This window comes from Sminthopsis crassicaudata, chromosome 2 (genome assembly GCF_048593235.1).
Source record: "Sminthopsis crassicaudata isolate SCR6 chromosome 2, ASM4859323v1, whole genome shotgun sequence".
Classification (NCBI taxonomy): domain Eukaryota; kingdom Metazoa; phylum Chordata; class Mammalia; order Dasyuromorphia; family Dasyuridae; genus Sminthopsis; species Sminthopsis crassicaudata.
In genome coordinates, this window is record NC_133618.1 from 575,552,934 (window position 1) to 575,579,220 (window position 26,287).

The 26,287-nt window shown below is 42.0% G+C and overlaps 1 protein-coding gene across 1 annotated transcript in view; it reads right to left on the reverse strand.

The window, feature by feature from the left end:
• Positions 1 to 8,086: 8,086 nt before the first annotated feature.
• Positions 8,087 to 26,287, reverse strand: part of ALPK3 (alpha kinase 3) — a 43,179-nt gene continuing 24,978 nt past the window's right edge. The window contains exons 6-14 of the mRNA XM_074295309.1: positions 21,411 to 23,289; positions 19,878 to 20,025; positions 19,506 to 19,633; positions 18,840 to 18,875; positions 18,051 to 18,331; positions 17,585 to 17,673; positions 16,118 to 16,341; positions 10,506 to 10,554; positions 8,087 to 9,923 (exon numbers count right to left, since the gene is read on the reverse strand). Coding sequence (XP_074151410.1) covers positions 9,578 to 9,923; positions 10,506 to 10,554; positions 16,118 to 16,341; positions 17,585 to 17,673; positions 18,051 to 18,331; positions 18,840 to 18,875; positions 19,506 to 19,633; positions 19,878 to 20,025; positions 21,411 to 23,289 — 3,180 coding nt within the window. The 3' untranslated portion in view covers positions 8,087 to 9,577. The remainder of the gene's footprint in view (positions 9,924 to 10,505; positions 10,555 to 16,117; positions 16,342 to 17,584; positions 17,674 to 18,050; positions 18,332 to 18,839; positions 18,876 to 19,505; positions 19,634 to 19,877; positions 20,026 to 21,410; positions 23,290 to 26,287) is intronic.

The following is a 26,287-nucleotide window of genomic DNA, read 5'->3' on the forward strand; positions in this document are numbered from 1 at the left end:
GGCAAGGTTTTCATAATAGACCTTCATGAGACTCACTCTAAAATCCAGCTAACTATGTATCAGGATAGAAATTCTTTAATCAGGGGAAGCATGCACCATTCAACCTGATAATTAGAATAAACTTCAAGAAATCATTCAAGAAGAAAATGAAACTCCTTACTACTTTTATGACAAGTTGTTTAAAAGTGCTAAGCAGTATAAAGGATTAGATCTAATTAATCAGAGATATGCTAGGATCATTAATTCTATTTTTGTGGGCCAATCCATACCTGAAATATGCAATTTTTCCATAAGAATTCCCCTGATGGCATAAAAAGAAGGTTAACAAGCTTAAGGGTAATGCTTAATATGTTTTTGAAGAAAGAGAAATGGAGAAAGTAAAATCTAAGCCTAACTACCCAAAATGCTTGGCTTTTATATAGAGAAATCTGGCTTCCTTTTGAGCACCAAGAAATCAAGAGCCACAAGTATGTCTTTATTGTAACAAAGAGGGTCATCTAACCAGGAAATGCTTTAAGAGAAGGTGAAATAAATAGAGTGAAAATTTGAAGGGACCCTAGAAAATTCAAGGAAAAATCACAATTCAAAATTGTATGTATTAAAGGTTTTTTTTTAATTAAATCTGGACCTAGAAGGAAAATCATACTAATTTCTTCCTGTGGTCTGAACAACCAAAGGAAGAAGAGTATTTTTTTAAAGAAACTTTTAAAAAGGAAAGTCTCTCTCTCTCTGCCTGCCTAACTCAGGCCAAGTTGGAAAGGCAGACAAGAAGAAAGGGAGTCTTTGTTCCCAATTTGTAGAAATTTATAACATTATTAGCTAAAAACTAAATTTGTAATAGAAATCTAAATTTTCTACTGTAAATTTCCAAATTTTATAAATACTGAAATATCATAGTAAATATGTTTTAAGAAAAAAAATTAAAGTTTTAGTTTAAGACTGTTCTGCTGACAAGAAACTGAAGTTCCCAGGACAATGAGTTCAGTTTTGTTTTTAAAGAAATCTAAAAAAGAAACTGAAAGTAACATCAGTGACAGACCAAAGTGAAAAAAGAGAAACATGTTTAAATTAGTGAGAAACCTAAACGAGTAAATGAAAATTAATTTGGAATAATATTTGTATTTGCCTAAGCAACTAAGTATTATCAGCAAAATAACTTTGTTGGTAAATTCAAAACAAAGCTACCCAAAGCAATTGGAATACACTATGCATTTGTAAGCCTTTAAGAACCCAGAGAGATGACAATATTACAATTAATTGGTTTTCTGTAATAAAAACTTATACTAAATTGAAAAGTAAAAAATGCAGTTAAAAATATATTCTGTAAATAGCTTGAGATATGATTGGGAAATAAAGACCAGAGGAATTCTGGAATTCAGTGAAAGTAAAAGAAAACTAAGGAGTCAAAATTTGAATTGTGTTCAACAATACAAATTACATTTCTAATCTGTAAAAGGGATAATAATAATAATAGCATCTCCCCATACTTCCACCCCTCATCCCCAGTGTTGCTGAGAGGATCATATAATTATTAAGTGCTTAGCATAGTACCTGGCTTGAGCAGAGGGTGAACAATACATAGATATTGTATCCTAAGAATTAAACTGAACAAAATATTTTTTGGTAATGCTCTGCCACTTAAAGAGTGCTTTTCTAAATTGGCATTGATTCCATTAATATTTAACCCTTAAAAATTGATGTCCTCATAAAAGGAAGAACTTAAAACTTACGTCTTGACTGCTGGGTGATGTAAATTAGCAAAATGTTATTTTGATTCATTTAAGAAATTCAAAATAACGAAGAAATCAAAAACAAAAGTTTTTTTAGTACTATAAAAGGCAGGGTTCTGAAATTCTTTAACTTAAGCTTTAAAAACCCAGAAAAGGCCTGGCAAGTGGTAAGCACTATATAACTGTTCATGTAAGTAATCTTGCTCTTGAAGTCAAACAATATAGGATTCCAAAAGTGATAAATGACTTGCTATGTAAAATAATTTAGAAATGTATTTGATTGAATTAATATCATCTAATAGGAAAAAAAAGTTTTCATATTTTGAACATAGGACATTATGTATATGCATTTTTTCTTCTGTTGTGAAAAATGATGTTAGAAAAATCATTTCCCTTTTAAATCCTGATGCTGCTAGATAATGTATTTGGTAACTGAATATAGGGAAAATGTCTGAAAACTGTTAAATATTTAATAGAGTATATTTTGTCCTAATTGGAAAATAATAAAACTTACGGTTGGGAGACCAGAGTAGTAAAATCCTCTTATGTTATCCATGTCTCTAAGGTTCTTTGGGCAGAATCTTAAGATTTTATCAGGCAGCTGTCAGCATATTATGAAACTTTGTGGTGCTGCAGCTTGAGGAAGTAGGACCTCTCTTGGCCAAAGTGGTATCATTTACAAGTGCGTTTAAAAGAAAGACCGAGTTTGATTTTTATTTTGTGACTGGATTGAAGAACTGTTTCCAGGAACCATTCATCTTTGTAATTTCACCAGATTTAATAACATGTTTGACATATACAAGATTTCCACTCTCAATAAGTTTTAAGTTGAATCAAGTCAACAAGCATTTATTAAGTTTCTGCTATGTGCAGGGCAGAGGGAGGAGGAGGAGGAGAAGGCAGAGATACAAGAAAAGGGAATGGGGGAAAAGTTTCAAGAAGCTTCTAGTCTAATGGAAGAGACATATACAATTACCATGTGCTATAATACATATTCAGAGATAAATTGGAGATAATTTAAAAGGAAAGGCACTAAATTAAGGACACCTGGGAAAAACTTCTTACAGAAGGGAGGACATATGCTGAAACGTAGAGTACCTGGACTACAATGGTGGCAGTGTTAGAAGTGAGAAGGAAAAAAGAAGAAGAAGAAGAAGAAGAAGAAGAAGAAGAAGGAGGAGGAGGAGGAGGAGGAGGAGGAGGAGGAGGAGGAGGAGGAGGAGGAGGAGGAGGAGGAGGAGGAGGAGGAGGAGGAGGAGGAGGAGGAGGAGGAGGAGGAGGAGGAGGAGGAGGAGGAGGAGGAGGAGGAGGAGGAGGAGGAGGAGGAGGAGGAGGAGGAGGAGGAGGAGGAGGAGCTAGCACTTCTGTACTCTAAGATTTGTAAAGCTTAAAAAAAGAAGCTGCTAGTAGTAATGGACTTAGTATCAGGAAAACTTGGGTTCAAATGCTGCCTCAGACATTAGCTGTAGTCAGTAGCTTGGCAAATCACAACTTCTGTTTCCTCACATTTAAAACAACAGGATTAGAATCTATGATCTCTAAAGTCTCTTTTGATACGATTTCATCAGTGGAAATATCAATAAAGAAGAAAAAATGCCATCTTGTCCTTAACGTGTAAAGATGCCTTTCCATCTGACCAGAAGCTGAAAGTGTTGTATCCCTCATTAAAATATAAGCTCCTTGAGGGTGAGGATCTTCTCACTATTATGTTTAGATCTCCAGAATTTAGCACAGAGTTTTACACATAGTAATTGATAAAATGCTTTATTCACTTAAGACAACTCTGAGGTACCACCTCATATCTCTCAGATTGGCTAAGATGACAGGAAAAGATAATGATAAATGTTGAAGGGAATGTGGGAAAACTGGAATACTAACTTTGTTGGTGGAATTGTGAAATAATCCAATCATTCTGGAGAGCAATTTAGAACTAAGCCTAAGAGCTATAAAATTGTGCATAACCTCTGATCCAGCAGTGTCTCTACTGAGCCTGTATCTCAAAGGGATCATGAAAAAGAAGAAAGGACCTCCATATGCAAAAAAAAAATGTTTGTAGCAGCCCTTTTTGTACTGGCAATGAACTGGAAATAGAGTGGATGTCCATCAACTAAGGAATGGCTGAATGGTATATAGTATATGAAAGTAATGGAATATTATTGATAAGAAATGATGAGCAGGCTGATTTCAGAAAAGCCTGGAAAAACCTACATGAACTGATGCTGAGTGAGGTGAGCAGAAGCAGGAGAATATTGTATATAGTAATAAAATTATATGATAATCAACCTTAATGGACTTGGCTCTTCTCAACAAGGAGGTGATTCAAGTCAGTTCCAAAAGACTTGGGACAGAAAATGCCAGTCACATCCAAAAAGAACTATGGAGATTGTGAATTAAAGCACAGGACTTACACCTTTTTGTTTTCTTTCTCATGTTTTTTTTTCTTTTAGTCTGATTTTTCTTGCACAACGTGACAAATATGGAAATATATTTAAAAGGAGAGCACATATTTAACCTGTTATCAGATTGTTTGCTATCTTAGGGAGAAGGGATGTAAGGGAGGGAGAAAAAAATTTTAGAAGAAAGTTTTACAAAAAGAATGTTGAAAATATATATATTTGGGAAAATAAAATGCTAATATATAATATATTAAAATATTAATTAAATAATATAGTATTTAAATACTAATATACATAATACAATATTATGTAATATATAAACTCACATATAAAATTTTAAAAATATTCACTTATCCATTTATTCTATTAGCATTTTACATGTTAACCTCAATGGATTTTAATAATAACCCTGAGAGGTAGATGCTATTATCTTATAAAGAAACTGAGGCAGTAAATAAAAAACTATAATAAAAAAAGAACAAACATAAAAATAAAACTGAGGCAGAGAGAGAATAAATTATCTGTCTCCTAAACATGCTTTGTGATTTGCATACAAGAAATATCTGTTGAATGAGTTTTTTTTAATCAGCAGCTTACAATAGATATCTAAGAAAATATCAGCGGTAGAATTCTGTACCCAGATCCTCCTGACTTTTAAATCCAGCATTCGATCCAGTCTATACCATCTAGCTGCCCAGATACGAATTAATGTCTGGCACTCACGAGATATTAAATAACTTGCCCATGGTCATATAGTAAGCATCAGAAGTAGGATCTGAATTCAGGACTTCTTGGCTCCAGTTTTTCCACTCTGTTCAGCAAATATGATTTTCCTTAGTTTTCATACAACAGGTACTGAATAAATTTTCTAATCTGAAGCTTACTAGATCTTGGCCCCAACAAGCCACCCAACTTCAGATCTCCTACCTGTAAACAAGGCTAAGAATACTTGTATTGTTCCCCCTTTGGAGCTGCAATGAGTATAGGATTTTATAAGTTCTGAAGGGTCATGCACGTGTGAGCTATTATCACTAATCAAAATAACAAACTAGTGGGAGAGTAGAAAGCCTGATCAGAAAGAAACATGGAAAGGCAGCATGGAGCTAGGGGAGGAGGGGATGGTCCCACTAGGCTCAGCACTTTCTGAAAACAGAAGAAGCAGCCCCGGAGAAATTCCAAACCCTGAGGGAGGAGGGGAGGTCTCCTGGCAAGCTTTCTCTGAGGCTTCTCCTAGGCAAGGAGCCTACCACAGGCTTGTTGGCAAGAGGGAAGGAGACAAAGTTCTGATGATTACAAAATAAAGCCAGCTTTCCACTGTAGATGGGTTTGAAATGGGTAGTGTGCCTAAACATTCAGGGAATAATAGGACTCCACAAGCAAGACTCAGAAAGAAAAAAGAGTTAGGAAAATATACTCACCCTTTCCTGGAGGTGGGAGGTCCAGGGGTGTTAATCCATTAGACATTTTTAGATTTTTTTCAATGTATCAATTGTGCTGATTTCCTTCTTTCTTTCTTTCTCTTTCTTTCTTTCTCCCTTTCTCCCTTTCTCCCTTTCTTTCTTTCTCCCTTTCTCCCTTTCTTTCTTTCTCCCTTTCTCCCTTTCTCCCTTTCTTTCTTTCTTTCTTTCTTTCTTTCTTTCTTTCTTTCTTTCTTTCTTTCTTTCTTTCTTTCTTTCTTTCTTTCTTTCTTTCTTTCTTTCTTTCTTTCTTTCTTTCTTTCTTTTTTCTCTTTCTTTCTTTCTTTCTTTCTTTCTTTCTCCCTTTCTTTCTTTCTTTCTTTCTTTCTTTCTTTCTTTCTTTCTTTCTTTCTTTCTTTCTTTCTTTCTCTCTTTCTTTCTTTCTCCCTTTCTTTCTTTCTTTCTTTCTTTCTTTCTTTCTTTCTTTCTTTCTTTCTCCCTTTCTTTCTTTCTTTCTTTTTCTTTTTTTTTTTGTTGTTGTTGAGGAAATTGGGGTTAAGTGACTTGCCCAGGGTCACACAGTTAGGAAGTATTAAGTTTCTGAGGCCAAATTTGAACTGGGGTCCTTCTGACTTCAGGGCTGATGCTTCACCTAGTTGCCCCCTCTTTTTTTTTCTTTTAAAAATACTATTCATAAAATGGGATGGCTCTCTGTGAGGGGGAAAGATAACAGGGAAAATTATAGTGATATAAAAAACAAAAGAAATAATTCAAAAATAAATGTAAAAATTAAAAAATAAAACAGGACTTAAGATATGAGTCTGATTAATTTTCTGCTCTGTTTAGTGCTGAAGTCAGAGATTCATGTGCCCCAAAATCCAAGAGATAACAATCCCATTTGAATCCAAGCTCCTAAATTTGAACCTATACCCAAAAGACTATAAAACTCTGCATACCCTTTATTGCAACAGTGTCATTACTGGGTTTGAACCCCAAAGAGAGCTTTAAAAAGGGGAAAGGACTCACATGTGCAAAAATGTTTGTAGCCTTTTTGTAGGGGCAAGGAACTAGAAATTGAATGGAAGCCCATCAATTGAATAAGTTATGGTATATGATTATAAAGGAATCTTAATGTTCTATAGGAAATGATAAGCAGGCGAATTTCAGAAAAGCCTAGAAATGATGAGGGCGTGAGATAGGACCGGGATGGGTCTGCGGTCCTTCTCTCTCCAAAGTTCTATGGACTGGTCCTTAGTGAAAGAATTTCGCCTACTCAAAGCTGCGATAAGAAAGGCTTTATTGATTAGAAATAAATGCCAAGATGTTTTGGCCGGCAAATCACTCAAGAGAGAAGTGAAGTTGCAAAGAAACATAATCTGAAGACTTTACTTTATACAGCAACAGAATAATAGAACAGAATAGGCAAGGCTACTTAAGTTTGTATCTGAAAAGGTCTTCCTGCTTCCAGAGAATGTAAGTCTATTTAAGTTTGTATAACGTGTTGTTGGTGATTTTACATAACTTTACTGGGCTGTCTGGTTTCACTCTCATCAGAAAGACTTACATGAACTGATGCTTAGTGAAGTGTGCAGAAGCAGGAGAATATTATATCAAAAACAAGATTATGTGATGATCAACTGTGATGGATTTGGTTCTTTTCAACAATGAGGTTATTCAAGGCAGTTCCAATAGACTTGTGATAGAAAGAGCCATCTGCATCCAGAAACAGGACTGAATGTGGATTAAAGTATTTTTTTTTACCTTTTTTGTTGTTTGTTTGTTTTTTTTCTTTCACGAGTCTTTTTCCCTTTTGATTTAATTTTTTTTTTTCACAGCATGATGAATTTAGATATATGTTTAGAAGAGTCACACATATTTAACCTATATCAGATTGCTTGCTGTCTTGGGGAGGAGGAAAGGAGAAGAGAGGGAGAAAAATTTGAAACACAAGTTTTGTAAAAATGAATGTTGAAATGAGATTGTTGGGGCCAGTTCCAATGATCTCATGATGATGACAACCATCCACACCCAGAGGTCGGTCTGTGGGAACTAAGCGTGAATCACAACATAGCATTTCCACTTTTGTTGTTTGCTTGAATTTTATTTTCTTTCTCATTTTTTTCCCTTTTTGATCTGATTTTTCCTGTGCAGCAAGATAATTGTATAAACATGTATGCCTATATTGGATTTACATATATTTTTTACCATGTTTAACATATAATGGATTACTTGCCATCTAGGGAAGGGCATAGGGGGAAGGACGGAAAACTGGAACATAAGGTTTTGCAAGGGTCAATGGTGAAAAATTATCCTTGCATATGTTTTGAAAATAAAAAAGCTTCAATAAAAATGAATGTTGAAAATTATCTTTGCATGTTTTTGGAAAAATAAAATATTGGGGAGAAAAATTCTTTCTAGACAGGGACTGTCCTAAAGGACTTTGTATCTCAGCACTCAGCCCAGGGTCTGGCATACAGCTGGTGCTTAATAAATGTTGACTGATTGATCAAAAGTGGGAGTACCATAACGCCAGCATCTATGACTAAAAAAAAGAGAAATCAAGTGGACAAGCATTCATTGTCTTTATTGCATTCAAAGTGGAGCATGCAAGCCCCTGTCACCATGTAAGGTATACCCATCCCAGCCCGACCAGAACAAGATACACTCAGGAAGGAGGAGCTAGCTGTACTAGGTTTAAGGCTGAGCTCCTCTGCCTGAGGCTACAGTTTCTTTTGGAACCCATAAAGAAAAATCCATAATTGAAGACATGGATCAGGGGGTTTGACTTGTCCCCCAGGTATCCCAAGTCTCAGTCTGAGAGCCTAGACACAGAGGTCTGGACCCCCAGGGCTGGTCTGGCTTCTTTCTCCCTCCCTGCCTACCCACCTCACCCAACACACATTCTACCCTGAGCAGAAAATTACTTTAAACCCAACCATCAGGCACTGACTATCCAGGAACATCTAAGAATCACTGAGGCTCCGAATTCTCTACCTCAGAAAGGGACTCCAAGCCTCCCCGACAGGAGCCACAGCTGCTGAGCACTCTCAATCCTACTGGGCAGGGCCCACAGCCCAGCAGCCCAAGGCAAACTTGAGAAAGAGAACAAAGCAAAGGGAGCAATTTCCCTGGTGCCAGAGTAGAGTCAGAACCCCATCTCTCAGCAAAGAACAGCCAGGGCAGCCCTAGAAAAAGACTCAGCCAGGAGAAAAGCAAGGGAGAAGCCTTTAAGGAGAAAGGACTCAGCAGTAAAGAGGGCAAGGGGAAAAGCGGGAGAGTAAATGCCCTTCATTGATAGACGTCACAAGACAAACAGACAGGGTGCTGGGGAAGAAGCTCTGGATAGGGTCGGGAGAGTTCTCCCCTGAGACCCCAGGCAGCTTAGTTGGAGGCAGAGCTAGGCCACAGGAGGCAAAGTGTTTAGGAGTGGAGCAGACCCTGGAGTGTGTGGGTGCCAGCCAAGAGGAACGCCAGTCTGATTGATGCCCACAAACAGGGGCAAGGAGCTTTGTTAATGCCAAAAGTTCAGTGCCAAGCAATACTGAGATAGGAAGGCCTCTGCCCAGAGCAGTCAGCCCCTGGCCATGATGAGGGCAGTCGGGCCTAGGGATGCCAAGGGCAAGTGTAAACGTGATGGAGGACCCTATCCAGGAGGCCCGGACACCAGCTATGTGTGCTCTCAGGGCACACAAGCTCGGGGAACTCTGCCGGGCCACGGAGATGACCTGGCTCCCTTTCTGTTCGCCAAGCCTGGAGGAAGTGGTGGGCCCCATACTTGGGCATGCCCCGAGGCCTCGAATGAAACAGAGATGACCCTGAATCCTTCCTTGAGGTCCCAGGTACCCCAGTGAAACCCTGGCACAGCTTTAGGCACCGGGGGTCCTGTCACTCTGAGGTTAGAGGGGAATGGAGAGACCTCCTGCAACAGGGGCTACATCCACCCATTCTTTCTGCTTCTGTGTTAGAATAGTTACTGTCTGGTTTGGACTGTTTCCTGGTTGGTCTTTAATCTGGGTGGAGGCCCCCCAGCCTCCAGCTGTGATTATCACATGCCCTAAGCCTTGGAGCCCTTTTGCTGGGCAGCAGCAGATTGGCTATTCCACTGTGAATCGACAGTCTCAGGGGACTTAGGGCCAGCCTTCAAGCTTGAGGAGCTTTTCCGGGATCCCTGAGGGCTGGGATGACCTTTCTTCTGAAGCTGAGGGCTCAGCTGAGTGGATGAAGGGGCTTTCCTGCCCGTGGAGGGGCTCTTGGAGCCCTTGGCCTTGGCCACGGGGTAAAGGGTCTCAAGGCTCTTGAGAGACTTCAGCCCCAGCATCTCACAGTGGGTGTTGCATTGATGTGAAACAGCAAACTGCTCAAGAAGGCCTGGAAAGCAGCTTTCCTTGAGACCTTGGTACCTGTAGCCAAACAGAGCAAAAACTTGGACCCTAAAGAATTCTGGTCAGCTCTCTGGGACCTCCATCCCCACCCCCTGGGATAACCATCAGCCCTAGGACTTGGAAGTGATAACACAGCAGGCAGCCTAAACCTGTCTAACCTGGAACTGGTCACCTGGTCAGCCATGAGAAATGTGCTATGGGAGGGGTGCCTGCACCTGCCACCTTGGCACCCCGCTTCCTTAGGATACCCAACTGGAGTGGGTGGGCACTTGCAGATTCCCTGACTGAGACCATGGGCAGCAAGGACTAGAGACCACTTTCCCTAGTCCCCAGGAGGTTTCATTCAAATCTCAGGCTGGGAAACTTATTCCCCATACTGAGGGTGAAGACTGGGGAATGAGGAAACAAAGCAGGGTGGGTGGGATTTGGGGCAAAGAGAATTCAAGATCCCCAAGATGTCACAACATAGCCCGTCCACAAGCTGCATCTCTCAGAGCCAGGTGAACATTTAGATCTCCAACAGCGCAGGGAGCGGGAGACTCTAAAAGGAGGGATACAGAGGCTGGCCCAGCAGCTGTGCAGGTCCTAAGAGGCACTTACCCTTTCAGTTTGGTGGCAATCTGCACATCTGTCATCTTCCAATCAACACCTAGAAAAGAGAAGGATTTGAGAGCCATATGTAAGTGGGAACACAAACAAATGAGGCTCCCCTCCCACTGCATTCTGGGCAATGCCCTTTCCCATCAATCTGGCAATGGAGTGGGGAGTTTCTAGGTCAGCTTACAGTCATAGAATATCGAAGCAGGAAGGGACACCGGCTCCCATCTCTGACCCACACCCAAAAAGAAACCCTTTCCCACATACACCCTACATGGGCATCCAGCAAGAGTGGCCCCATCCAGACTGGAGACTGACTATTCTGCCACAGGCGCCAGAGACAAGGGTGGGAAGCTAGCCTCATCCACCCAATGGGAAGCTGTCAACTTCTCCAGGACAGTCCATCATTGCTATCGTGTTACATAATAAAAATAAGTGTGACATAATGGACAAAGGATGACCTGGAAGTCAAGAATATCGGGATTCAAATCTTTTTTCCTTTTCTGAGGCTGGGATTAAGTGACTTGCCCAGGGTCACACAGCTAGGAAGTGTTAAGTGTCTGAGACCAAATTTGAACTTGGGTCCTCCTGAATTCAGGGCTGGTGCTCTATCCACTGCTCCACCTAGCTGCCCCGTGGGATTCAAATCTTAACTCTGAAACAGACTGTTCGTGTGACCCAGAAATTTATTATTTTAAATTATTATAATATATACATTATAATAAATTATTATATATAATATAAATAAATAAATTATAAATTATAATCTGTGCTAGGTACTTTTATAAATACTGGCAAATGGCAATGTAAGATAGATACAGAGTGAATTGGAGGTGTCCCACAGGAAAGGTGCTAACCTTAAAAGAGTGACTGTATATGGAGATATAAAGATATATACATATATATGTTATAGGTAAACCAATAAGCATTATACCTACATACATATATATATATATCATGTAATATATATAATAATATATGGTATATATGATACACATATAATACATAACATATATATATATATATATATATAAATGGCTATTGGCTTACCTATAACATTTTGCCATTTTCAAAGCCCTTTATATACATTGTATACAGCACACAGAGAAGCAACATGACACACACACTTATATGACATTATGTATATAATATATACATTTATTCCTACAAATGTTTTTCTAGGCATATATAACATACATATGTGCATACATACATATATTATAAATATATATATATATATACATCAATTCTTCCCATTCCTAAAATGAAGAACTGACAAATTACAGATCCTGACCAAAATTATAAAAAATAGATTTTATTAATTTTATGTAATATACAAAAAAGTTTTTATTATTTCTATGGCCTAGACTTGTGATTTCATTAGTGTAGCATGTATATGTGTGTATATACCTATGTGTATACATTGCATGAATATATGTGTATACCCATACATAGAATATATGTATATGTGGTGTATAGGTATATATAAGACATATATAATATGTATTATTTGTGTACATAGTCCCTCATTGCTTTACCTCATAAATCACCTCCAATTTACTCTAATTATATCTTATATAATTATATACATTGTCCTTTATCAGTATTTATTAAAGTGCAGAACACAATGCCTATACATAGTAGGTATATAATATGTGCTTAATAAATATTCATCCCTTTCCTCCTCCTTTGCTTCCATTATAAGTAAAGTTTCTTGAGGGCAGGAACCATGTTTATTCTTCTTTGTACTCTCAGGGCTTAGCAAAAAGCCTGACCCAGAGTAAGTGCCATTTATTATTTATTAAAATAAATGCTTGTTGGTTTAATTTATCTAGTTTATTAATTTGCTAATTAATTTAGGAAGTTCTTGCTTTGTTTCAAAGTGCTTTTTCATGTATTATGTACACAAAAAGAGGCAGAATGGCATAATGAATAAAGAGCTGATTTTGAAACCAAGAAGAATTGGGTTCAAGTCACATGTTCAATGTTCCAGCTGTTTAAGCCCAAACAAGTCAGTCTCTCACTACTCAGACAACTCGCTGAGATTATAAATTATAAATAAGGTTTTTTTGGGAGAGGGGGTTCCCTCACCTCTGGCCTTGTGTATAGTGACTGTGCTAGAAATATTTTTTGAACTGACTGAAAACATGCATTTATATGTATTTTGCAGACTCTTAACAGTCTAGGGAGATTTCACAGTGTCCATGAACTTGGATGGAAAGTTTCCTTTTTATGACCTTTTTATTTCAATATGATTTTTTTCTTGTCTTTTACGTATTTAAAAGCATTCTGGGGAGTCTATATATTTTGGCAGATCACAGAAGAGTCTGTGACATAAAGAAAATTTAAGAGCCCCTGAATTCTAGTTCAAATCTTTCACTTTACAAATGAAAAAGCTGAAGCCATGGGAGTGCGAGTTTGCCCAGTAATGCTGGGTAATAAGTGGCAGGATCTGAACCCAGCTCTTCTGACCCCAAAGCCAATGCTTTTTCCACCAGGGCATCCCACCTCCCAGAAGGTAGATGAAAATATAAAGTGAATTTTTATATAAAATGTAAGTAAATATATTTAAATAATAAATAAAAAAATAAAATAAATAATAAATAATATAAATTTATATAAAAAGTAAGGTGGTGCAGAGGATATAAAGTGCAGGTACAATTGTGTGTGTGTGTGTGTGTGTGTGTGTGTGTGTGTGTGTGTGTACACATATACACTCCTCTCAATGGCCTCTTAGTATGAGGTAGCCTATCCCCATTTTGCAGAAAAGACTATTGTGCCCAAAGAGATTAAGTGCCCATTGTCTCATAATTAATCCTAAGTAAAGCCATAATTAAAATCTAATTCTTCCCACTCTCAGAGCAGAGTTCTTCCTCCATTGCTAGACTATCTCTCCTAAATTAGTTAAGTTTCCAAAGTCCATCTTGCCTCTGGTTCCCAGAATTCTCCCAACTTATAACCCATTAGGAAAAAGAAAAAAAAAAGGAAATTGAAAGCAGGCAAGAGTGACCAGGAATTGAGAGGTGAGGGGAGGGCCAGAAATGAAAATTTTGGTACTGCCCAGAAACCATAAGCATCTCACACAACTCCCCAAATTTGCTTCCAATTGAGATGCCTCCATATAAAAAACATGGCCTTCCTGAGTGAGGGAAATCTATGCAGAATATGGCTGGGAGTACAAGGGACAGAGGACTGCACTTAGCCTTCAGTTCAAATCCTCCTTCAGATATTTACAAGTTGAATGATGCTAAACAAGTCATTTTAACTTATTTACCTGTGTTCTCATCTCTAAAATGTGGATGACAATAATAGCATATCCTTCACAAAAGTGTTTGTGAGGCTCAAAGCGATACTGTAAAGGGTTTTGCAAACACTGTATCACTGTATAAACTCTAGCTATTCTATTAAGGAATAATTCAGGGGAGTCATTTTAAATACACTAGTTGTATTGTATACCTTTTGAGCAAATCACTCCTCTCTAGGACTCATCTATAAAGTGGAGATTTCTATTTTCTCATCTATAAAGTGGAGATACTGTTACTGGCCCTCCCTACCTAAGTGGCAGGATCTGAGCCCAGCCGTTCTCACTTCAAAGTCAATGCTTTTCCCACTAGGGAATCCCACCTCCCAGAAGGTAGATGAAAACATAAAGTAAAGTTTTATAGAAAATGTAAGTAAGGGGCAGCTAGATGGTACAGTGGATATAGTACTAGCCCTACAGTCAAGAGGACCTGAACTCAAATATGGGCTCAAACACTTGACACTTAATAGATGTGTGACCCTGAGCAAGTCACTTAACCCTGACTGCCTCGCCAAAATTTTTTTAAATTAAGTTACAATGGGTTCTTGCTCAGATTTGAGCTGAGCCAGACAACCTGCCTGTCAGCTACCTTCTAATCATGAGAATCTGGGACTGTTAGTTACAACTTGATTATTATTATTGTTATTACTGCTACCTCCATACTTCCAAGATACAAGATTTTATCCCGATGGTAGATACTCCCTTCCCCACTGCATACTGTGACTTCTCTAAGTCTTAGTAAACCCAATGACCAGGTCTGGGAGCTGCTGACAGAATCGAATCACTCCAGAGCCATCCTCCTGATGATGGGGTTTCCTGTCCCACAGTTCAGCTAGCTTAGGCTGAAACCCAGAAGCCAGGTGCAAAATCCATCCTGCGGACCATGTTCAGAATCTTTATGTTGAGGGATGGGCTAGCACCTGTGATCTGCTGGTGGGGCCCTTAAGGACAGGGTCACCTCTATGTCACAGTGGAGGGAAGAGAATAATTATCATTACCATAGTTAGTAGCAGTCATATAATGCAAATAATGACTGTGTAATTGTATTATTCTAAGTTTATCAGAGCCTTTCCTGAGAACTGGAAAAGAAGTCACAAGGGCCTTGCCACTCACTGCTACTTCAACTTGTCCACAGATATAGTGTCAGAAGAAAGACTATAATGAGTCAATAAGCATTAATTAAGCACCTACTATGTGTCAAGCATTATGCTAAGCACTGTGAGAGTTATAAATGAGTATTTATTAAGTGCCTTTTATGTGCTGGGCACTATGCTAAGCACTGTGAGATCTAAATAGGTATTTATTAAGCACCTAATATGTGCCAGGTACAATGCTAATCACTGTGAGAATTGTAAATAAGCATTTATTAAGCACCTACTATGCACTGGGCACTGTGCTAAGCATTGTGAGAACTAATAAATAAGCATTTATTAAGCACTTACTACATGTTGGGCACTATGCTAAGCACATTGAAAACCACAAGGAAGAAAGTTGTTCTCATAGAACTGAGGATGTAAATTCCTCAAGGGCAACAGCTTTGTTTTGCTTCTATCTGTATCCCCCAAATCATCTGGCACAGAGTAGGTGCTTAATAAATGTTTATAAATTAATTAATTACTGTCCCACACACCCATGCCCAATTACATAGGGAAATGCCAAGATCGCCCTATGCGCTCCTCAGAAAGTCTAATGTCTGACAAGATATATAACTTTTTCTTAAACTTCAAAAATCCCTGTAATTGTTACTAATGATAAAGGAAGCCAATGGCACAGTCCTTTGGGGAACTGACTCAAGGAACTCATTTTTGTAATGGGAAACTAATGAATCCAAAAAAAAAAAAAAAAAAAAAAAAAAAAAAAAGCCTGCCCTTGTCACTCTTTCTGCTCAAGAAGCTTCAATAGCTCCTACCAGCCTGTGGAAGAAGATAGAACCTCTTCAGCTCGCTAAGAAAAGTCTGCCTCCAGGATTATTTCTCATTAAAAGGGGCATGTTTTTGCCTTTCGTTGTAATTCCAGAACTTAGCAGAGTTGGCACATAGTAAGTTTCAAAAAAATACTTGCTGACTGACTGACATTATTCTCCTTCACAGTCTACCTTCCAGCCAAACCCACCTGTTCAATGTTCCTCTAACCCCTGTCTCCATGCCTTTGTACTGGGTAAAAATCATTTCCTCTCCTTAGAATCTCTTCAAAGTTCATCTCAAATAACACCTCATGCAGAAATCCCAGAATCCTCCATGAGGATTAATCTCCCCATGATCCACTTCAAGCCTCTTCAGTCCCCTGCCTCTCCCAATACCCCAAACCCTCATACCTGCGAGATCTGTGACCAGAAAGCTGCCATTCGTCCACTGATATAACCAGTGCTGGAAGGTCCGACACTTCTGGGCAGCCTCAGAGGTAGCAGGGGCCACCTGGGAGCCACCACTCTCCAAATCACGAGCACAGTATCGTTCCAATGGCCTTCCCAGGTATTCTTCCAAGGTGGCATATGGGATGTTATTTGCTGGCCGGTAGATCAAGTACAGTGGGATGATCCTAAACACAGTCCCAGCTTACCCATGAACATGGCATTCAAACCCAGGAAAGCCCCCAACCCTACCCAGCCCCATATTCATTCTAGAACCTTACAACAAAATTCATTCTAGTCCTAGGATTTCAAAAGCTTTTAAAGAGAGGATTTTCTGGGAAAGGAAACTCACTGGCTACTATAGGACCCCCAGTCACTCCCAGTCAAAATATCCCCCATACCACTCTCTAGCAAATCTATAAAGAAGGCAGCTATAGAGAGGATGCTGGAACTGGAATCTTAGTTCAAATTCAGCTTCAGACAATCATTAGCTATGTGGTCAAGTCACTTAACTTTCATTTGTCTCAGCTTGCTCATCTGTAAAACAGGAATAATAAAATTATCTCCTCCCCAGGGTAGTTGAGATGATAAAATGAAATAATGTTTGCAAAATATGTTGCAAACTTTAAAGCATTATATAAATAAAGCAATATACAAATATAAATTATATAAATGTCATTATTGTCACTGTTATTGTGGCTGGAGGGTTCCCAGACAGAGATAGGGGTGGTGATTGGCAGATCACCCAGACTAAAGAAGAGGAATATTTTTGATACTTGACTCATTAGAGTCTGGACTGGTTACCTTCTTGTGGCCATGTGCAGTCACTACAGTGAGAGACTGAGATAAGGGAGTAATAGGGTAAGATAGAAGAGCCCCTGAATGGAACTCAATAAGATGCAGAGCCTGGTGACCTTAAACTTGAGTTATGCTATCCAAAATCCAAGCACAAGGGGTGCATAAACATCAAGTGTAGCATCAATGCAGAATCCTTTTGTCTGAAGACTTGCAAGGCAGAAGAAACTTCAGGGTATTTGTGAGCTGGAACTTGAATCTTGAGCCTGGAATCTTGAATCTTGAACAATCTTAAGGGTTCTCATCCCTTACCTATCAATGTTTTCAGCCTATTAATTGAGGGGTGATATTGGGAGCTACAGAGTGATGGGAGAAGAGGAAAATAAAGAGGGAAAAATCAAGGCCAATCATATCTGTGCCTGTAAGTGTACATACTTGAGTTATTGTGGGTGTGTGCAAACCAATGCCTTATACAGAACAAACCATGTGCTTTGTTCATCCACCTTACAGGGACTCTGCCCACATGAGATCATATAAACCGCTGCCCATTACTAAGAAGGAAATTAAAGTCTCTATCCCTCAGAAGCATTCTAATGTCTAGGAAGCAAGGAGCAGGGAGAGAAGGGAAGAACTTACTCAGGAACCTCCCCAAAACCAGGGATAGCTCGGGCCTCGGCCGCAAAGATCTTGCAGTATTCACGGCTCATATTTTGGATCTTACATCCCTAAAGGAAAAAAAAATGACCATAGCCCTAGAGATAAGCTTGCCTAGTTCCAAAGCCCTAAACAAGATGTCAGGTAGAGAGAGGTAGATTTCAATGACATGGATCACCATCTTTGAGGCATTTAATGTCAGACTCCTGCATTAGGCAGGAAACTAGACAACACCACCTGAGATCTTATGCATCAATGACTTTCCCCAACTTCTATCCTAAAAGCCTTTGGATGCCTCCCCCAAAAAAGTTGAGACTGTTCCCCTATTTCTTTGTAGGAGCATAGCCTTCCTATATAGTTCTCAAACTCAACAGAAAAATGGGCTGGGAACAGGGAGCAGCCAAGGTGAGGAGCTAGGACTGAGAAGCACAACAAAGGGGCTGAGTACCTGGATGGTGACATCATAATTCCTCCCCAGTAGAGAGTTCTCACTGCTGGACCCAAACACAAGTAGGTTGGGGACCTTGATGACACAAGTCCGTCCTGACTCAAAGATAGGTTCCAGTCCGTAGATGACCTTGGCTTGGGAGGCCTTGCGAAGACCACGTCCACGCCCGCTTCCACGAAGTTCCCCACTCACCAGACGCCCAAAAAGTTTGTCCCCCCAGCAGCCAGAGTCGGCAAGGCCCTTGGCAAACACCATGGGAGTCATCTCAATCTCTTCTCCGACTGGATGAAGAGATGAGAAATGTGGGAGGTGGTTCCCTGGGCAGAGACCCTAGCCCACCCTTCACAGAGATTCCCATTCCTGGGATGGTGGAGAGAGCCAAAAGAAGTGACTGGAGACTAGCCTTCCCCATCCTGCACTGGGCTCAAGGTCCCCACCTGCAGCAAGCCTCCCTCATCCCTCATGCAAGAGGAATAGCAGTACTTAGCTCCTTTAAGAAATGGTTCTCAGACTGGACTCACCCACATGGATACAAGACCCCCTCTTATATACCCATCAAGGGACAGATCACAGACTTACAGGAGAGACTAGAGGGATACAATGGAATGACCCCTTCTAAGCGTCTCTCCCTCCCACATCCCTATGGGGGAAAACATTGACTAAATTATATGGAAAAGGGTCAATATACACGAGGGGAGAGAAATTCCAAACTGGTGAGGACCACATCCCCAATTAGAGCAGGAATGGGTATGAAGCCCCATCAGCTATTTTTCACGGGGTTCACTCTACCTTCAACTTCTTCTCTGGAGATGAATCCTGATAACACTGAATGGAAAAAAGGAAAACAGTGAGCGATCTATGCTCTGAGTTCCCCTGCCCAGATTTGGAAAGATGCTCTCCACTAACCAATAACCTCTGGGATCAAATATAAATCCCTCTGTTAGACACTGAAAGCTCTTCAAAATCCGGGCAGCCTTTTCCACTTTTCTCAGATTCAGCAGTACAGGTCTACTTGGGAATCCTTGAACACAGCACCCCGCCACCTTACCTTTGCCCTGGCTTTGTGCATTGCTGGAATGGCCTACCCTGCCTCCTCCCCACACCCTGGCCCCTACTGCCCTTCCCCCCTCCAAACCTTTTAATCTCCTTGGCTTTCTCTGGGACTCACATTACCTTCACATACACCTCTCTATCTTGTCTGTACCTAGATATTTACATGCCAGATCCTCTATTAAAATATAGTCTCCTTGAGAGCACACTGTTTTGTTTGGAGCTGTTGGAGATTGCTTTGTAAAAATTCTGAGCACACAGTAAGCACAAAGTGAAAATGCTTGCCCATGACATGTTGGCTGACTCCATTTCCCATCAGTTTGTGCCTCAGGGCTTTATTGGACAGAGATGTGACCTCTGTGGGTCCCACAGCAGGAGGGAGGGGCTAGGCGAGGTCCCACTCACCCTCAGGGCTGAGACAAAAGTTAGTGGAGTCGGTGCCATGCTCGTTCCGGATGGTACACTGGTAGACACCACAGTCCCGGGGTGAAGCCTGTACAATGGCCAAAGCTGCCGGTGTCTCGTCCCCCGCACTGCAAACAAAAAACAGAATCTAGATGCCTGGGAATGTGCCCTGGACTGCAGAACCCTGGGCTCCCAAGAGCCCCCCAGAGCCCTCACTTTGACCAAAAGAAGTAGGAAAAGGAGACAAAAGCCAGCTGCCTAGTGAGGTCCTGGCATGGGAGAGACTCAGGCACGTTAGCTCCCAGCTCTCAGGCTACTGACTAGGGAGAAGCTGGCTCGGAGAGCACTACGCTCTGGCCAAAGCCCCCTTACCTCCGCTCCACCTCAGCCACAGGCAGCTGGTCCTTGGCCCAGGTCAATACTGAGTCGCTGAGGATATTGAAGAACTGACACCACAGCTTTAGGCTTCCAGAAGCATCAGGAAATTGTTCCACCCGGATTTTCCGGATGACCTGGGGGGCTGATGGGGAAATGGAAGTAGGTAAGGCTGGTGAAGGGCAGGAGGGAGAGACCACTGGATTTGGAGCTAGGACACCTTAGTTCACACGATGTGGCCCTGACCAATTTGAGTTAGCACTCGTGGCAAGATAGAAATGACTGCAAAAGTTGGCTTCCAAGGTTGCTTCTAGCTCAACATTCAGTGAATTAACTTCCCTATGCTTTTATTTGTGCACAGAGATATGGAAATCAGGATCTCTGGCTTCAAAGCATGACCTTGCCAAGGATGCATGGGGTTGCCCTCAGTAAGTTATTCACTCTGGGCTACCATTTTGGTAAAGTGATGAAAGCTGGTCCTTAAGGGAAGAGCCCAAAACATAAGGAGTCACAGTACCAGGGCAGCTCTGGGCCAGTGATCCAGCCTCTCCCTGAAATGCCCATTCTTTATCTCTCTCCGATCTTTATATCTCTCCAACTTTATCTCATTCCAGCCTCTAAAGCCTAGGACATAGGATCACAGAGTTAGAGCTGGAAAAGAATGGAAAGGTCATTTAATCCAGTGTCTCATTTTACAGATGGGGAAACCAAGAACTAATGGGGTTAACTATCCTGCCCAAGGTAATACAGGTAGTAAGCATCAGATGTGGGATTTGAACCTCAAACTTCAGAGTCTGCATTCTTTTCACTGTGATTCTCCTGATCTCCATGTCTGCAATTGCCTTCATCTACCCAGGGCCCAACCTCATGTAGTACTTGATGTTCTTAGTATGCATTTTTCATATTTTACTTTACCCTGTTATTACTTGTATGGGTTATCGTTCCCTATTAGACTATAAACTATAAGAAAATGGGGTATTTGTTTTATCTGGACTTTGGATCTACCCTCCCAAAGTGCAGTGTGTTGCTTGGAGCAGTCTCTTAATAAGTGTCTGTTAAACTGAATTGCTTTTTAATTGAATCCCAAGTGAGGCCTGAGGGGACAGTCTGAGCCCTGGCACAGAGAAAGGGTTCCTAAGCAACAGACTGGCACTAGAAGTTCTATACCCTTCCTGCTTTCAGGAGCCCTGCTCGGCCGGGACCCAAGGCCTGTCTGCAATAGCTTTTGCCTACTGTTTCCAGATGCTACTTCTTGGAGCAAGCAGTCCTCAGAGTAGGTTTAAAGAGGAGCCAAAGCAAAGGGTCAGGCAACTAAAAATCCAGGGATCTTTCCAAAGAATGGGCAATAATGTATTCATTTAAATTCTAGGCCCCCATGCAAAACCCTCTCACACCTGCCTTTTGGAAGTCAACTTTGCACAGCATGAGGTACTGAGAAAGTAGCAGCTGTTGCCATACATGGGGCCCTGCACCCTGCTTTAGTTCTCTCCCATGAACTTTCTCCCCTCCCTCCCCCAAACCAGCTCTCACCTTTGAAAAGGTCTTTGGTTTTTCTGGGCTGGGCTGGCTCGTCCTGTTTGCCATCTTCAGGGGCCAACTCTGAGTCTGGCCCACTGCCCTTGGGCCCCAAGCCCAACTCTGCAGAGTCCTCCGGACCAGGCACCTCGAGCATCTTCCTGTTCTGGGAAGGAGAATGTCTCTCCTTTGGAGGACTCAGTGGGGATACAGGCACCAGGCCCTTCCTGCCCCCCCTGGGAGAAACTGTTGGGCTTTCTCTATCTTCAGGAGTGGGAGCTTCCCCATCCCCAGTCACTCTGGCCTTGGGGAGAAATCTCTTTCTCCGAGCGCCTAAGGCCAGCTCCTCTGGGGTTGCACCTGGGAGACTCCCCCTGTTATCACCTGAGAGCTCTACATCCTTGAAGGGCTCCTCTGGCTTATTCTCCCCAAGGGACTCCCCCATCCTGAGGGCCCCTTGATCCCCACTGACCCGAAGGGATTCCCCCATTCTGCTCTCCTTGGGCCCAGCCCTGATTTCCTCAGCAGCCCCCTTGTTACTTTTCTCTGGGCCTTGCCCCTCCATCTCCTCTCCCACCACAATGGTAGGGACAGTCAGTGGACTAGGGTATCTTCCCAGCGGCCTCCCTGCTGCCAGGGCCTTGTGGCCAGACTGCACCTCCTGGTCAATGAGACCAGTGAGCCGGCGGGAGGTACAGGGGCTGAGCTGCAAGCTCTGTGCACTCTGAATGAGGTGGTTGTTCTCCACTCGGTCTAGGATCTTCCGAGATGTTCGGGGGCTCAAGCCAGCGATCTCCACTGTCGGTACCAGAGTGTCTGGGGGACCAGGTCCCCCTGCGGGGGGCTGCTGGCCTTCTGGCCTCCCTCTGGCTTCTGTTTCACTCCAGTCTGTGTCTGCACTGGAGAGCTTCAGGAGCAGGAGTAAATAATTCTTCAAGGAATCAATGAGTCCACTGTCAGGGGCTACAGGGCTGGGGGCCCTCAGCCCAGCTCCTGGAAGCTCAGGTTCAGACACCCCATGGGCAGCCTCAGCCTCTGCCCCATGACCCTGGCTGGGGCTCCCCACTCCAGACGAGTCTTCACAGTGAGCCTGTGGCTCTGGCTCTGCTTCTGGACGGGGCATCACAGCTGCCTGGATAGGCCCTCCTTCGACCTGTTTTTCCTGCGTGTTCTTTGGGAGGCATACTGCCTTCGGGCTAGGAATGCTGGAGGCCTTGGTGCTTTGGGGAGAAGTTGTATGGGAGTCTGAGGGAAGACCCCCAGAGTCAGACCCTTCCATAGAGGCCTCAGAGTCAGTGTTTGTTGACCCCTCAGTGGGCCTAGGCAACTCCTCCTGAGGCTGTCGTGTACCTTTGCCAACTTCAGATTTCCCAAGTCCTCTGCTCTCCCCTCTATCCCCGGGCCTCCTACTAGCTTCTGGACCAAAAGGGGCTGTGAAGCTCTGCATGTTCCCTTGGGTGTTCCCAAGGGCTGGAATCTGTGTCTCCTCAGACCCGACCTGTGAAGAAGAGGAGGATGCCACAGGTAGCCTCCTGAGGTGGCCAGATCTCTGAGGAGCCTCTGGACTCTGGAAGCCAGGGGCCATAGACTGTGAATCAGGGCTTCTCTCCCATTCTGGCTGTGCTCTCCCAACCACCTGCTGGTTCACATCTGTCTGTGTCGTCCCCTCTGCCGGGGAACGCACGCCTGCCTGTGTTCTCAGGTCTTCCCGTGTGTTCTCCAGCTGCGCACTCACATCCATCGGTGTCCTTCTCTCCTTCTTCGTCCTCTCTTCCTGTGTCTCGACATCCATGGGCTCGCTGCTCCCCTGTTCTCCCTCGAGGTTGTGGCTGGTCTTAGCAGAGCTGCTGGCAGCAGGTATTGCCTGAGATTGGGCCACCTGGGTCTCCAGGGTCTGAGAGCACGAGGAGAGTAAGACAAGACAGGAGATTGTATCATTGAAGTTTGCAAAGTTCTTTACATGCATGACATCAAATATCCCTATATGTCTATAGGGATAGAGACAGCAATTCACTGATACAGAAGACACTTGCATGAGGAAATTTCCTCTGCCAATGCAGATCTGCCCCTTCTCTACAACTTACAGTCAGAGAATTGCTAAGGGTGCTGGGAAGTTGGGACTTACCTAAGATCCCAGAACTAGTATATGTCAGAAACTCAGGTCTTTCCAGATCCAAAATCTAGAACTTTATCCACTATACCACACAGCCTCTCAGTGAAGTACATACTAATGCTACTATTAACCCCATTTCTGTAAAGGTACAGGGCTAGTCGATGTCAGTCTGGATTGTAATCCAGGTCTTTTCCAGATCCAGATCCAGTATTCTTTCCATTCACACCACAGGGCTTTCTATCTATGGTATTTATTGTGCCTGTTCTGACATTCCCTTTGCAGCCAGACTGAATTGTACCAGCCTTACTCAGGCCCTGATCTATCCTTACTGGGACAGTACTAACAGGAACCTTACCATCTGCTTGTCTCATGCCCTACTATATTGGGCCTCCCACTAGATATGGGGGGAGATAGGAAGGATTGGCTGTGGGCAAAGCCTGGTGTCTCCCTCAATTCTAGGGCACCAGAATTCCTTCTATGCATCCTGGTCTGAGTCTAGCCTCACACTGACCAAGAAGATGTGGTACTGAATTTGTGAGTTTTGTTCTGCTGAGAACAGAACCAGGTAGAGAGAAGGAAAGAGTCACAGACAACTTTGGAGCATCCTCTTCTCCCAGGCAAGCTGGATCTTAAGCTCTTTCTACAAAGATTTCCCTAAGTTTGCTTCTCTACCTTCAGCTCCTCCAAATGATATGAAATCCCAGCTGAAATTTCCTCAGATCATACCAATCCTTCCCTTCTCTTGAGCTAGCAAGGAAAAATAGGCAGTGAATGGCTCTATTCCTCCCGTATAATGTACATTCCTATATTCTTTAGCCCTGGGATACAAGTCTTAGATGTTTCACCTTAATGTTACCAGAAACTCAGGAGTCCATATCTTTACCAAACCCTTCCCTGACTTGATGACAGCTTCTGATCCATAATCCCCAGCTCTCACTCCTTGAGAAGACTCTGATCCTTCCCTCTCTGCCCCACCCCCACCCCTAGACCCCTTATTTCAGCAGCTCAGACTCTGGGTCTCCTGATATAATTGCCCTCTTCTGCCTAACCTCTTTGTACCCAGAAAGACTAAAATCTAACACCACTACAGCCTGATAACAGCAACTGGGGGCTGTAGGAAGCTCCTGATTGGGCCTGGCAATTTCTTCAAGGTCGCTCACCCTGATCCCTCTCTCTTTGCTAAATCCTCCCTGCTGACATCCTATCAGCATCACCCAGCTGGGCCTTAAATGGTCTTTTTCCTGCTTCAGGAGTGTCCATCTGTCTTCCTAACTGCTGTGAGCTCCTCAAGGACAGGGGGCCCTGTCTTCCCCCTTTGTCTCCCACAAGGGCTGGGCTCTAAGTCAGTGTCCAAAACAAAAAACAAAACACAACAACCTGTTAATTGATATACAAACAAGAATTTCTATTCTCTGGGCCTTTATTGTACCAGGGCTGCTCTTTGCATTTATGGAAAATACAGTAAAAGTCTGAGATTTAGAGCAAAAATAAATCTTAAAAGTCACATCAGTTACAACTTCCTCATTTTCTAGATCAGGAAATTGAAACTCAAAGAAGTCAGATCATTTGCCTAAGGTCACACAAACAGTACATGGCAGAATCAAAATTAGAAACCCTGCGCTCTGACTCCAAATCTGAGCACCACAACAATCCTGTAATGTAGGTGCTACAGGAATTATTTTCTCCATTTTACAGGTGAGGAAACTAAGGCTCAGAAGCTAAATGACCTGTACATAGTCCTTTCAGCAGAGCCATTGAGATGCTTCAGTGTTTTTTTTTTTTTTTGTTTTGTTTTTTTGTTTTTTTGCTTTGGTGTTTTAATGGTAAGGTAGGATAAAAGAAATCCCAGAGAGTCCACTACATCTTAGCTCCTGCACTGAACCATCTCTTTACTAGAGTATTGTCTAACCCAGGAGTAATCACAGATCTAATCCAATGCTATGAATCAAGGTTGAGGGGCAGCCCAGAGATAGCTAGCTTTTATAGTTTTAAAGCTTGCAAAGCCCTTTAAATATATTTAAATACATTTTCTCAATTAATCTTTACAATGACATTATAAGGTGGCTATTCAAAGGCGTTCAACTTGTATATTATTATATAAATGCATACAGTATTACAAACATATTTATATAAATATATGATGTCTATACAGTTTTGCCCTGCCATGTTTGGATATGTCAACTATGTTTCATTTTAGCTTGTGAGCTAATTTGCTAAATATACAAAAGAATACCACACAAGTCTTAATAAATATTTTAAATGATGAAAAAAAATAAAATGGCTATTATTCTATTTTACAGATAAGCAAACTGAAGCCAAAAGGTTAAATGTCTTGCCACAGCTAGTAAGTGTCTGAGTAAGGATTCAAACTCAGATCTTTCTTACTCTATCCATTGTACCACCTAGCTGACACTAATTTTCAAGTCTCTTAGGAGTTCTAAAGGGGATTTCTGGAGCATGAGGGGTCCTTGTTAGTGGTAAAGTTCTACTTTTAGTCTTATCTCCTATGATTCATCTCCAAGCCTCCAAAATGGCAATCTGGTCCCACAGCTCAGCCACTTAGCCAACAAAGGGATGTGCCTTCACGTTGGCTAGGATAACAGGGATATCCACAAGGCCAGTGGATCCTTGGAGCCCAGGAGCTCCTGGAAACACCGAGTAAATGACCAAAACAGACACGTAGAGCAGAGGAGATGGCCAGGAACAGATGCAGCCGGAGGCTCGGGTCACCTCAGTACTGTCAGTCGCCCCGTCCCTGGGGTGAACTAAGCTTCCAATT